At 37.4% G+C, this 14,125-nt stretch overlaps 1 protein-coding gene across 22 annotated transcripts in view; it reads right to left on the bottom strand.

Annotated features, from left to right (window-relative positions):
- DMD (dystrophin) overlaps positions 1-14,125 on the bottom strand; it is a 1,274,903-nt gene that overhangs the window by 625,802 nt on the left and 634,976 nt on the right. For 21 of the 22 annotated variants that reach the window (XM_064151948.1, XM_064151957.1, XM_064151959.1 and 18 more), the window contains one exon: positions 12,260-12,432. In XM_064151948.1, the coding sequence (XP_064008018.1) occupies positions 12,260-12,432 (173 nt within the window). Of the gene's footprint in view, positions 1-563; positions 763-12,259; positions 12,433-14,125 lie in introns of those variants that run through there. The other variant, XM_064151967.1, reaches the window with a different exon arrangement.

Genomic DNA, 14,125 nt, shown 5'->3' with positions numbered 1-14,125 from the left:
CATAAAGAATAACCACTGCATGCACTGTGATCAAAAGTGCAACATGTTATGTCCCAGAAAGCTTCGAGTTGTTAATAGATGCCCCCACTCCCCCCAGTATGACCTTCTCCTACTCTACCCATGGAGAAAACATATTTTGAGATTGTGGAAACATGCACACTTCGGAAGCCAATTGTGTGATACAAGATCCACCTCCACTGTCTCCAGCAGAACCTTGGAAAGAGTGGAGGATCTTAACATAGCATGTTCTCACCGTCACCATTTATGCTAGGACAAAATATAAGCTAGCAGAAAGGTCAAAAATCCCACTCACAGCTTCAGCCTCACCTGCCTGTCTGTCATGAAAGCACAGAGACATATTAAAGGCAGTTCACTGAGGTGTCTTAAACGATTACAAGCGTTGATGCATCACTTGTTCTCTGGCTTAGCCTCTTATACAATGCTTAGATAATGGCAAGAATGTTATACGTTACTGTTTCAACATTTCTGTTATTATGGCAGTCCCTTCCTTGCTTTAGCTACACTGGAGGATGACAACTAAAGAGTTAACAGGAAACACTTACCAAAGTAACTGGCACTGGTGAAGAATATGGATATGGTGATTGTCCTGGTAGAGCATAAATCCTGCCAGGCTCGTTTAACCTTTTCTCTCCTCCTTCTGTTGTGGGGTCCAGGAGTGGAGTTAGATGAGCAAACAACAAGGGTTCAGCCTCAGCAAAGCCTTGAGGGCTAGAGGACTTAGCACCAGTCAGGTGTCTTGGGCTGCTCTCAAGGTGCCTTTGTGGTCAAGTGAGGCAAGGTTTGAATTCATTGGGCAGAACAATGGTGCTAGTGCCTATTGGTCAGTTTGATTTTCAAAATGAAGCATCTGAAAGGGGATGATTTAGAAAACTACACCTTTCTGCATTAAGCACTGAGCCCTCCCGCCTCTCCTCGTTTGCAGCTTGTTAAAGGCAGTCACCTGTATGCAGCTCACACCTACCAGCTCAGCAGCATCTCCTTCCCTCTGTCTGGAATATTTTGTATTTTACCCCAGGATCATTACTTGTGAGTTTGAAAGAGCATTGTGAGTACCTACACTGGAGTGAATGCCAAGACTCTGTAAGCATAGTTAGAATTTTTCCTGGTTTTGCATTACTATTTTCCAAGTTCTGATTGTTTAAACTGTTTAATTCTGTGCAATTACTTTCTGCTGACTGAAAATCCAAAGAATCTCAGGGAATTTTCCCGATTTTTAAATATTAATATATAGATTAATATTAATACTGAATTTAATATTCATAATTCACAACAATTATTAATTTGCAATACAGTGATCAGTTCCTCTCTTTCACCAAGCAATGTGCTACATCCTTGTCAGCGTAAATGATTCTAATCAGCTTCTGCTGATTTCTATTGCTGTACTGGATGACAACTGAAAAAGAGGCCTAATAACAAGAGTGAATCTGTTGACTTGGAGATTCAAGCTGACTTGTAAGTATTTTCCTAAAGACGTTTTCATATATGATTGTACACTACTTCTCCACAGACCTAAAGCTCAAGTAAGAGCTTGTTGAAGAGTGATTTCTCTTGCAGAAGTTCTAATTCTCTTGTCCTACTGTATTTATACCAGTGCAAATTCACTGAGAACAGAGTTGCTTCTGACATGCAGTGCAGTAAGAAATAGAAAAAATCAGCATTAGAAACACAGAGGTAAATGATCACAGAGCCATTATATTTTCTTGCTGTGGAACTACAAATCTCTGCCTCTCAGTCTAGTATGGACAACTGTCCTTCTATTTTTACTAAGGAAACAGACAAACTTCCTAGGTGTTGTTCAGAAATCTAATCACATTTTCAACACTGATTGGAGAGCTGATGTCAAAACAAGATCATGACAAGCTCAGTCAGGACTCCATAGCTATTACAACATGTGATTACTCCAGGGCAGAAGTATACTCAGTATTGTATGGATTTCCTGAAGGTGTTATAGCTTTGAAAAGGAGATGCTTGAGCATGTCATCAATTGTCTTCTCCTCTACTTTGTGTGAATGTTATATAAGGAGCAAATAAAGGACAATTATTTGCATGTCCAATATTCTTCTTACATCAAAAATAATGAGTTTATTTTTCTTTTGAATGAGAATTTTGACTGAAGAACAAGAGAGAAACAAAATTGCTAATATATTCATGTTGAGCTATGTTCCCATCTTAGTGGCATCTGAAAATTTTTGCTCAAAGCACTTTCACATTTTTCTATTCTATTCTAGCTCCTTTTAACCTTATATTTTGAGAAGTTCCTCCGTATCTGGCAGAAATTTGAACACTCCTTTGCATTAGGAAGCAATCAAGTAATCTTGCTTGACCAGTTACCAGTTCATTTTCTTGGTGGCTCTTTAGAAACCCATTTCAGACAAAAAAACCATAGGTTTCAGCATTACAGAGAAGGAAACATATAATTTCTCAATTGCCAGTCTACACTACCCTCTATAACTTTGTCCTCTGCCTTAAGGATTTTCCTTACCTTCAAGAGGAAAGGGGAGGGTTTGATTTCCCAAACTCATAACAGAAAATTATTTTAGGTGGAAAACTCAGGAAGAAATGACAACAAAATTATTCTTTTCCTGAGCTGGAAAATTCACATTTCACAGGACATTCTGACATTTGAAAAACTGTCCTCTGGAAAAAAAGACAATCTCTTTCATTTACATGTTCCCAGAACAGAGAATTCAGCATTGTTTGGAAAACCCTGCTTCAAGATACATCAAAGGAGTTAAGTAGCTCCTTGTCCCTAGAGACTTGGGAAAATTTCCATCCTGTCAGATTCCTTCAGTCCATATTCTAATGTTATATCTACAAACATCACACATCAGGGGTATTTCTCAGAGAGGCCTCTTAGAAGTGAGTTCTTCCCTTTTACAGTATGAGGAAGATGACACCAGTTTATAGGATGCTTAAAGACTTGAGGAACTGACCAAATGATTGGGCATTAAAACTGGAAAGAAGAAATGCAGTTAAACTGGCATTATAATCATGCCATGGGAGTTAAAGATAATAGAGAGAATTGTTGTTCTGAGGACAAGGAGAGCCTCGTAGTTATGAGAGGAATTTATTTCTAGGCTTGCTGACTCCCACAGTATACTAAAGAGTATCAATTCAGAACTGCAGCAACATTTGCTCCTTTTCCTTACCAGCAAACATCGGTGCTTGTCATTAATCACCCTGACAATATGAAAATGTAACATTATTCTGTTAAGTATTTCTATGCCTTCTGGTTTTCCACTTATCTACCATGTTGTCAAATGCTATAAACACAAAGTACACAGTTGGATGTACTGCAAAAGGAAGAATAAAGAATATTGCATAAAATATGTTTGAGTGTGGGGTATCTGCATTGGAACTACGTGTTTTCTAACCTCATTTTCTTGATTGATTACATCAGAATAATGTTGTCTGAAAATAATACTAACTGTAAAATGTTAGCCAGCCTTTCAATTGCTTAGGAAAAAACAAGAATATATCATTCCATGATATAAAAACCTCAGTGCAAATTCTTCATCCTACCACTTCTACACTGGAATCAGAGGGAAAATAGAAATACATCAGGAAGGATGGAAGAGCCTTAAAAAGTCCAGAGGAAAAAGATTCCTAAGAGTAAGTCTCTGTGCCACATTTTTGATGTACATGAAGGCCCGTGAATCTGAGAGGGAAAGGACGGCTCAGTGATTTCCCAGATTTACGTTTTATCTCAGTTTCCAGCTAGTCAGAGGATATCTTGTGTCCTGACAGAAAGAGAAAATGCACTGAAAAGACGGGAAAAGCAATTTTCGTGTTAGTTTGTTTTGCACACCATTGAGAGCACTTTCACTACAAAACTGCCCCCTAGTGGCGTTCCCAGAGTGGTCCTGCAGTGTTTTACACAGAGATCAGGCAACTCTCCTGCAGCCCAGTTCTCTGCTGTGTCTAATCCTGTCTTAGAGATTGCCTCTTCTCAGATATACAACATGCAGAAAGCAGAGAAGAAACAAAACAAAACACAACAACCAAACAAACCCAAAACAAGGCAAAAAGAAAGCAGGGGAAAGGGGAAGGCAAAAGGAAAAACAAAAGGGGAAGGAAAGGGGCAAGGGGGAAGGCAAAAGGGGAAGGCAAAAGGGGAAAAGAAAAGAAGGGAAAAAAGACAACAGAGAAAAATGAAAAGAAAAAGAACAAAACATCTCAAAACTTAAGTGAAGACTGCAGTCTTTTCTAAAGCAGAAAACAATCCACAAGACACAGTATAACCTGACAATAGTTTCCCTACTCATTAAAATGCAAACAATTTCCAAGCACTTTGATATTTTTAAACACCTTCTGCTGCAGTATCTCAGCCCCTCTGTGTGCTCATAAAGACGGTACTTGAGAGAAACGGTGCTATGGTCTGTAAAAGGCTGAGACTGAATTTAAGGTTCTCTTCCTGAAAAAAAAACAACAGAATATCTGTATCTGTTATTACAAAACTGCTTGAATATCACAGTTCTCCCTCTCTTATTTATAAAACAACAATAATATAATTTTGTAGGATGTTATGAGTTTAGCCACACGCATGAGTGAAACCAAATAGAAGGCTAACACGACTGAACACACAATTCACTTAAGGACTGTTTAATAGGTAAGACAACTTCCATCACTGTTCAGAGTATCTTCACATGGCATCAATAACTGCATGAGACATGAGTAGAACTATCTAGTGTTTTACAGCCAGAAAAAGATACAGAAGGTGTTGATTTTTTTTTTTTTTTTAGAGAGCAGTAGTCGGGAGACAATCTCATGGGTCACAGGAGACAAATGCTCCTGGAGTGGCACTACAACCCCAAATTCACAAAATGTGAATTTCAGAATGTGTACCGTTTAAGAAGATAAAATAGTTTTACAAGAGCAAATAAAAGATATATTTTCTTTCTATTGTTTTAGCCTAAGAAAATGAGATTTCAATGATTGTGCTCCAACACTCATTTCCAACAGATCTTCTAGCTCTCCCCCCCCCCCCCCCCCCCCCCCCCCAATTTCAACCAGATTTGACAAGGAAGAATCAGTCTCAAAGGTAATTTAGTTGTTATAGAATTTTGAAAATTCGGTTGCTGAGGAGAAAAAAGAGTACTCTATTTGTTTTATCACTCCAGAGAAACAAGCACAAGGCCACTGCAATCCACTTTATTTGCATCTGTATTCCATTCACCCTTTTAATACATGCAGAGATCACCAACACAGGTATGTCTTGCACTCTATGGGAAACATATATCATTTTTTTTGTGGTTATCATTTTACAGACTTGGCACTCCACTTCTTTTTAATTTTGTTGTTGTCATAAAAGACTTCTGAATAGGGAGAATAAATGTGATAATCCCTTCAAAACTGAGGCTGTGCAATTTTACAGTATTATCCTCATGTTGCCCTAATAGATTGAAAATTGCCTCAAGGTCTTAATGAAGTCACTACTAAACTAAATTTTCCTGAATACTATCAGGCATAATGATATAGAAGGACACCAAAATGATTGTCAGTCTTATTTTACTTCACTGAACTTTTGAAAGAACATTTCCAACCTCATGCTATGAATTAATCCTTCTTTTACTGGAAAAGAAACTGGACACTTATGATAATTACCAGTCAGATGAAATATCATAAAATGAAAGTCTAATCTAAATGGAAATTATATATTCCAAGAAGCAACAAAGAATATCACATTATAAAGAACTACTTGCAACTGATGAATGGTGCAGTTCCCCCAAAGTAGCAGTAAATAGAAAGTAGGCATTTTGTCTAGTTTGACAGAAAATTTCTGGAATGCTCTGTTTGTTTATTCTGTATTAAATAAAACTGTATTTGTGGTTCCTCAGATAAATAAATATAAAAATAAATTAATCTCAAGAGTATAAACTACATTTTTTTCTTACAACAGAGAGTACTCGAGCAATTATTGGTATATCTAGTGCTGTAAGAACGTACCAATACAAACAGGCTTTGTTCATGTTGATTCCCACAATATTCTGGATCAAACCAGAGACACTGTCTGGATGTTGCCCAAATCACCTCAAATACTGACTTGTCCTTCAAGAGAAGGGAACTTGAAAGCAAATGAACTTTACTGAATTGCTAAAGGTTACAAGGGGAGAAGGCTGATTTTTTAGTCTCAAAACTATTCATATCAATGTCTGTGACTACCACAAAACTTTCTGCTTTCTACTGCAAATGCAGAATGGTTTAGGTTGGAAGGGACCTCAAAGATCACCTAGTTCCAACATCCTCTCACTAGAACAGGTCACTCAAGGTCTCATCCAACCTAGCCTTGAACACCTCCAAGGAGGGAGCAGCCAACTCGCCTGCCGTGGCCTGGGGCACCTTCCACTAGTCCCTGCCCAACCTGGCCTTGAAAACTTCCCAGGAGAGGCATCCACAACTGCTCTGGGCATCCTGTTCCAGTGTTTCACCACCCTCACTGCAAAGAACTTCTTTGTAACATCTAGTTTAAATCTCCCCTCTGCCAGTTTAAACCCATTACTCCTCATCCTGTCATTATAAGACCTCCCCAGCCTTCCTGTAGACTCCCTTCAGATACTGGAAGGCCACTGCAAGGTCTCCTTGAAACCTTCTCCATGCTGAAGAACCCCTACTCTCACAGCTTGTCCTCATAGGAGAGGTGCTCCAGCCCTCTGATCACAAGGCACATCTTCTTCGAGGAGATATCCCTCTTGGGGAGGGACTTTTTATAATGGTTTGTAGTGACAAGATGAGTTGGAATGGCTTTAATCTGGAGGAGCGTATATTTAGGCTGGATGTTAGGAAGAAATTCTTTACAGTGAGGATGGTGAGACACTGGAATTGGTTGCCCAGAGATGTTGTGGATGCCCCTCCCAGGAAGTTTTCAAGGACCAGGTTGGACAGGGAGTAGTGGAAGGTGTCCCAGGCCATGGCAGTCGAGTTGGAACTAGATGATCTTTAAGGTCCCTTCCAACTCAAATCACTCCACAATTTTTTGTAACTTCAACACACAAGGGTACATGTAAAGCATTCAATAAAAAGAAAGATAACTGCATCCTAACTGTCTTGGAAGAAGAAACCAAACTGTATTTGTTAGATGATAGCTGCATCATGAACACAGATGAGAAACAACAGTGGTGATAACTGTGTAAAGTGGAAAATGGTAACTTCTGCCTTTAGCTACAGATGTTAAAAGACTAGGCTCCCTCTGCTGTCAAAAAGTGCTCTCCCAGGAGGAGTGCACTTAAAGGAAGGTGTACGCTGCACCATGGCAACTAGAGAGCTGCAATTCCTTAAAAAGCATCAAGGGAATTCTGCAAAGGAACTCGTCTTAGTACGTCCAACATATCCTGAATTTAATATCAGTTTCTGCAAGATTCAGTGCACAGCTGACCCAGTTAAAGACTCACCAGGCTGAGAAATTCTCACATAGCACAACATAATGATTCAATACCAACAGTGAAAGCAGACTTTAATTGTCAGCTCTTATGGAAAGTAATATAACTCACTGCAAATAAAGTTCGAGACCTGAGGATATACTGAAACCTTCTTAGGCTATGCCTGCACAGATGGATGTAGCTAAGGATGAATGAGCTCTGCCAGTGTTTTGAGATGGTTGGGTATAAATCAGGACTCTCTGTGAAACTGCATACTTGCGCTAACATAGCATTGTCCCTGAAGCAAGTACGCTCTGCATTTCTGCTGAGTCTCATAGCTTGTGACACTGACCACAGTGTCATGTTATTTTTCATATCTGATATGAAGGCTCAAGACAGTGCATATCCAGACAGCTCAGAGAGTATTTGCTTCTGCTCATATTTGTCTTCATACATATTCACACCCCCACAGTCCTACAGCCCACATATTCATGACTAAGCTGTAACACTTCCCAGACGTTTCAGTGAAATTCTTTCTGTTTGTACAGCACAAAGAGTCACTACAACAATTCCAGTATGAATGCAATGCATTTTTGTCACTGAGTATTTCACAATAAAGTTATGCTAAGTTATTCTAATTATCAGGATTCTTTTTCAGCTGGAACACTTTCAGAGCACAAACACATCCTGTTTCAGATAAGATGATCAGATCTACTTATTCAATTCTGAGTAAGTTATTTCCACTTCCTTTTACTATACAGATATCTTCAGTCCCTGTATCAAAAACTGTCTGTATTAAAGCCCTAAAACCACCTGTATGACAATGATTTAACCAACACAACTCTCTCCTCAAAAGGTGCAATATTATTTCACATCCTGTCACAAACTTCCTACTTAAACTTTAACAAATAAACTTAAATTTCACTTGCAGCTATTCCCTGTTAAAAGAGACATTTTAATAGTCATATACAGGGTAAAAATATTTTGCAGCTTATGATGTAAATTAAATCTTTCTAGCTATAAATGGGGCAATAAAGATATTCCCTTAAGTTTTGGGGGTTCTGACATTATAAATATGGAAAAACATCTTACCTATATTGCCTATAATAAAAGTATTTTTACATTCTATTATACCTGTTTGTTGCAAATTATTTTATACATATTCTCAAGCAATTAAGGAGTAAATGAAACTTGCCCATATGGTAACGTGATGGTGCAATAATACGCAGGCAAATCAAGTGGTGAATCTGTTGCAACAGTTAGTTTCTAAGACAACTGCTATGGAGAGCATTTCTATAAAGTAAGTAACGTTACAGAAGTAAATAAGCAACCAATGTGGTTGTAAGAGTCAAATATTACAAGCTGCCTCCATTTTTCTGTGAAAGAAAGTTAAGAAAAAAAAAAGAAAGATTTGACCCTGCATGTAGCTAAAACATGGTAGCTATTCTGAGATTGACATTAGAAAGGAAGTATTTCCCTGCTCTCACTGAGGATGAACCCATCTGTCCTGGTTTTCACTTCCATCTTGAATCCTGAGCCAAGGGCAAGTCTAATAACAGGACTTACAATCTCAACAGAAATATGTGAGTGGATAGTCTTAGATAAGGAAGCAGACACTATCTGTCTTTCTCTCAAAATAGTTAGGCCTTACACAAGTTGCTTTTCTCCCTGTACTGAAAAGAAGCAACTCAGCATTCACTCTTCTCATCCATTTTGTTGGAGTTAAGGCAAGGAACAAACAAATGCCAACTGGACTTAGTGAAACAAAAAAACATGTTTAGACATACATTTGATTACATTGTTTCGTTATATTCTCTAGGCCATGATTAATCTCCCTTAATTTTATCTATCTAATGCATCTAATTTTATCTATCTAATGCATGTAATTTTATCTCATCTAGTCTCCTGAGGTGTCAATGGATCAGTTGTATACTGCACCGTACAGTTACTTACATGTGAAAGAATTGTGTAGGAGTAACTAATTGAGAATAATATAGACAAGTACTGTAAAATAGGTAACTAAACCTTGGATAGCTAAAGATAGATCAGATGATTGATGTTTCAATGACTTCACATTTGCAGAACGCTGATGGTGGCAAAGATGGAAACTGAGGATCCACAACAGGGAAACTTGTAAAATGGCCTAAACAGCACTCTAGGACATCTAACAAATACTGAATGAGTCATGTAGAACTACTATTCTACTTTTATGTTCCTTAAGATAGATCTGACATTCAAGGCTACCAAAAACAAAACAAAGCAAAACAACATATATATATATAAAGCTTCTAAATGGGACTGTTTTATCTTTTGTTTTCAATTTGGATGATTAGACACTCTGCAAGGTTAAATAGTTGTATAATGGCCAGGCACATGAGGATTCACTCCTAATCACAGTTTTATAGTGGAATGTTAGTGAGAAATATGTACAGAATTTGCCACAGGATGAACTGGAGAGCTGCATCCCTCTGAAGTAAGGCATTAAGGACATGCAAAGTCATGTCTTCAAGCATCTAGATGTTCCTAGAAATCTATACTTAAGCAAGGAGCTTTTATCAGTATTCTGATACTCTCTGGCTTCACACACATTAACTGCTTACAAATATTACTCTAAAATGTTATCTTATAATTTGAAAAGTATACTGTGAATACATCACTTGGGCTGAATCCAGATGTTTCAGCATATCATATGATATTTATACATTTTTATCTAAGCAATCAGAGTACATAGGCTGGATATGATCCAGATACCACAGCCAGATGAGTCCTCAGTTTTACATCTGTGTTAGGCATTTTTGAGTAACTTAAATTAAAAAATAAGGAGAATCTTGCATATATTTTTCTTAATATCATGATTATATTAGTGATCAACAGAACACAACGGCGACAGATTGCATCTACAACATCTGCTGCTGTATTACGTTAGAAATACAACCTAATGTTGCCATGAGCTTGTGAAACAGGTAAAAGATTGCATTCATCCTAGGTTTCTAATGTAATTTAAAGAGCACACTAGGATGAGCACAACAGTTTTGGTTGCACTTTTCCAGTGAAACACTGCCTACTATCTTTCAGCATGACTACTTATTAAAAGACAGGAAACATGCTTAAGTAACAGCACGAAGCAAAGCTTTCAAATACTGTAGAAGAACTGGACTCATGTAGCTATTTGAGTATTTATCATCACAATGAGTTTCTGCCAAACTGGCATGTGCTCTGTTGTAAAACAAACTGAAAATCTATTTTGATTTCTAATTAAAAGGACCTCAGTAGAAAGCTAATTGCAAAGCACTTAGATAGGAATCAGGGCTTGCATTTCACGGAAAAGAAATCAGCATGCATGTTTCTACGAGTTTCTGTGAGATTTAGAGTAACTTCTCAGCTAGTAACTTACAAGGAAAGTTGTTTTGTTCTTCCATCTATCATGGTGATTAAAAGATGATTTGCAAATCATTACAGCTGATTTCCTAAAACAAATCTACTGAAATGAATATAGTACATTTGTTTCTGTAACCTTTCAAACATGCAAGACTTACATTCACCCAGATGCAATTTACTCCAATAGTAAATACAAAACTGCTCTGAAACATCATCATCAGTAGCATATCTCATGAACACAGCTTCATCCACACTTCAAGGATGGACATACACTGATACTTCTACCCCTTACAGGTACAAACTGCTAGGAGCAAAATGCTAATAGCCACATTGTCGTGTGAAGTCTAAATGCACTCTGCAAAACTGCAGAAGCTGTAAGAAACACCTCTTACGGAGTGACACAAACAAAAGATTTGAAGTAAAAAGCAAAGCATGCAGTTCCAGAAAGCAATCAAGCTTATCAACACCATTAAGACGACTCCTCCGGGCAAACTCCAGCAGGAGAATAATCATACTTCACACTTCTCTAGTGTCTTTATCTGATGACCTGGAAATACTCAATAAACATTCATTTATTTCATCTCACAATACTGCTGCTGGCTAAATATCACTGCAGTCTAAATAAGGGATAACAGCATGGCAGTGCTGGTGGCCCAGGCTTTCAGCCAGCATGGATCTCCCTGCTATATACTAGTGGCAGGGAGATAGTAAAGGTGTCTGTGGCAGGTGTGACCACCCCACAACAAGCACCAAAGGCTGAGGCTTGCTAAATGCTGATAGATATCAGCTAGACTTCCTTCAGACATCAGCTGGCACCTCTGGGCCCAGAAGTTCCTTTGCTTGCACCCCTCCTGACAATTTTACGATTGTGTGTCTGAAAAACTTATAAATTTGTCTTTGTTTCTTACACTTTAAAAGTTGAAACAAAGCAGAGATGACATGAAGATTACCAAATTATATGCTTTAGTATGAATTCTTCTGATCACTATTTTTTTAAAGCTTTTCTATCCATCAACCTAAAAATCAAAGCTAGTGACTGGCTGGCAGCAGAAATAAAATGCGTGCACAAATCTGAAAATGACAGCTGCTGACCAATACTAAAAAACAACGAAAAGACAAAAGTTACCAAGACTTGGAGTTGTAGGACAAAATCAGTGCAGCCTAGCCTAAAGGAATATATATATACGTATATATACACACACACATATATGTATTTCTTTCCCCTTCTAGTCACTGTTCCCACGTTTAGATTCATCTCTTCCTATGACACAATCATTATCTGCACATTAAGTTATTTTTATCAGAACAATTAAAACAGTTTTGAAGCCAGTGTCTGTGATAAGGCGTTTTTTTACACATATGCATAGCATAAAAAAAAAATCTATCTAGTCTGGCAAATGTCAATCTGTGGGTTTTAAGGTATCAAACTAAACTTCCAACGTAAAGTTTTCAGCATTGTCTGAAGAGCCTGGTTTGGAAAACGGCAATCGTTAAAAGCTACTTACGCCTGCCGGTCCCTGTACGTCTTGTTAACTTTCTCCCATTGCAAATTAAGTTGAGTCAGCTTTTCTTGTATATTTGCTGCTTCCCTTGGTGTAGCACTTTGCAAAGCTGGTACCTTCTTCTTGTGAATAATGTCTATAGGACCCATCAGTCTCCCCAGGCTGTCTTTAATGCCCTGTGATATTAAAGGTTAAAAAAAAAGAAAACCAAGATATTATTTCTATTAATTAAAAATAAATTGTTCATAAGCAAAGAAAAGAGAGGGGAAATGCTAATTCAGCAACAGCTTTGATAATAATACAGTTTTACAATAACTAGGTAATGTCTATTCCTTCTTTCAAGATTTAATAAACTATACCTGAGAAAGATAATATTTGGAGAAGTAAAGCTCTGCTGAATTCAGTCATTCACTTATTCTTCTGCATCAAAACTAAATCTGTTTTAACCCTATTTCTGCTTAAAAAAAAGGCAGAACAAAGTCACATTTTACAGACTCATGTTTAAGTAGGAGAAAAGCAGTTTACTAGGCATCGCTGGTTTTGCCTTTTGCTGGATATCCACAAGCTAACATTTGGCATTCTTCAAGTCATCAGCACATTGCTGTTTCAGAGAAAGACAAAGCACACCTAGCTATGCACAATGCCATGTGCTGAAAGACCAAACAAAAGAAAAACCAAATTTATTCTGCACCTTTAACATCTTTAGAATTAATAAAAGCATGTAAAGCTTTCTATGTTGTCAAGGACGATTAATTATCAATTTACTAATCTATTCAGTTCCATAACTGAACTATATAGCTTTTAATTTGTTCCATAAAGCAATACATAAACATGCTGTTTATTTCTATTCTGTGAAGTAGGTAGTGTTCAATCTCTCTCTTTCTACCAAAACCTTTGCAATCATTCGAAGGAGTAAGTCAGAAAACCCAAAGGTGAGGAAATACATTGCCATGAGCTATATATTGACTTAAAGGTAAACCAAAAAGTAACAGAAAGTAATTAGCAGAGACTGCCTCTTGTGAATTGAGACTAATGGGGTGAAATCGTCAAGCTGAAGACTTCCTGTCAGATTTCTGCTTCCCATTCAAACAAGCATAATTGATACTTCTGTAATTTCCCTTGCCTTTATCAGAAAGGCAACACAAATATTCTTTTCTCAATCAGCCAAAAGCCATAAGTTACATACGCTTACCCTTAAGACCCATATTATGGGCATAAATACCAGAGAAGTAACTTCAGGTTTTGGAGGAAAAGCACACTTTTTATGCAACAAATTTATAAAGGTGTCATTTCCTTACAGATCTCCTAACATATCTCATATGTAGCATTAGCAGAGAGGAAAGATGAGCAAAATTGTTTCTGAAACACACTTAATTGTTAATCCATTAAATGTTCACTTCTATTTCTTGTAGCCTCAGTGCGACTTGAACTTACTCCTTTTGCTATGCTTTATATTTTACTTGTCTGCCACCATTTTCCTATCATTCCTCTGCTCCTTTTTTTAGCTTATTTTATTTTAAATGTCCATTAATTTCCCCTGGTTTTAATCAAACTAAATTGTCGTTCTCAATTTGTTCTAATTTACTGCACTCCAGACATTCAATAACTGCATCAAACTATACAAGTTTTTATGCAGGTTGTTACCCTACTGGTAACCTTCTTCCATGTACAATATTCAGTACATATTTATCTTCTGCATCAAAACTAAATCTGTTTTAACCCTATTTCTGCTTAAAAAAAGATAGAATAAAGGCACATTTTACAGACTTATGTTTAAGTAGGAGAAAAGCAGTTTACTAGGCATCGCTGGCTTTGCCTTTTGCTGGATATCCACAAGCTAACATTTGGCATTCTTCAAGTCATCAGCAC

The sequence above is a fragment of the Pogoniulus pusillus genome, chromosome 12 (genome assembly GCF_015220805.1).
Source record: "Pogoniulus pusillus isolate bPogPus1 chromosome 12, bPogPus1.pri, whole genome shotgun sequence".
Classification (NCBI taxonomy): domain Eukaryota; kingdom Metazoa; phylum Chordata; class Aves; order Piciformes; family Lybiidae; genus Pogoniulus; species Pogoniulus pusillus.
Note: the sequence above shows the minus strand (reverse complement) of the source record. Positions and strands in the feature narration are given on the sequence as shown.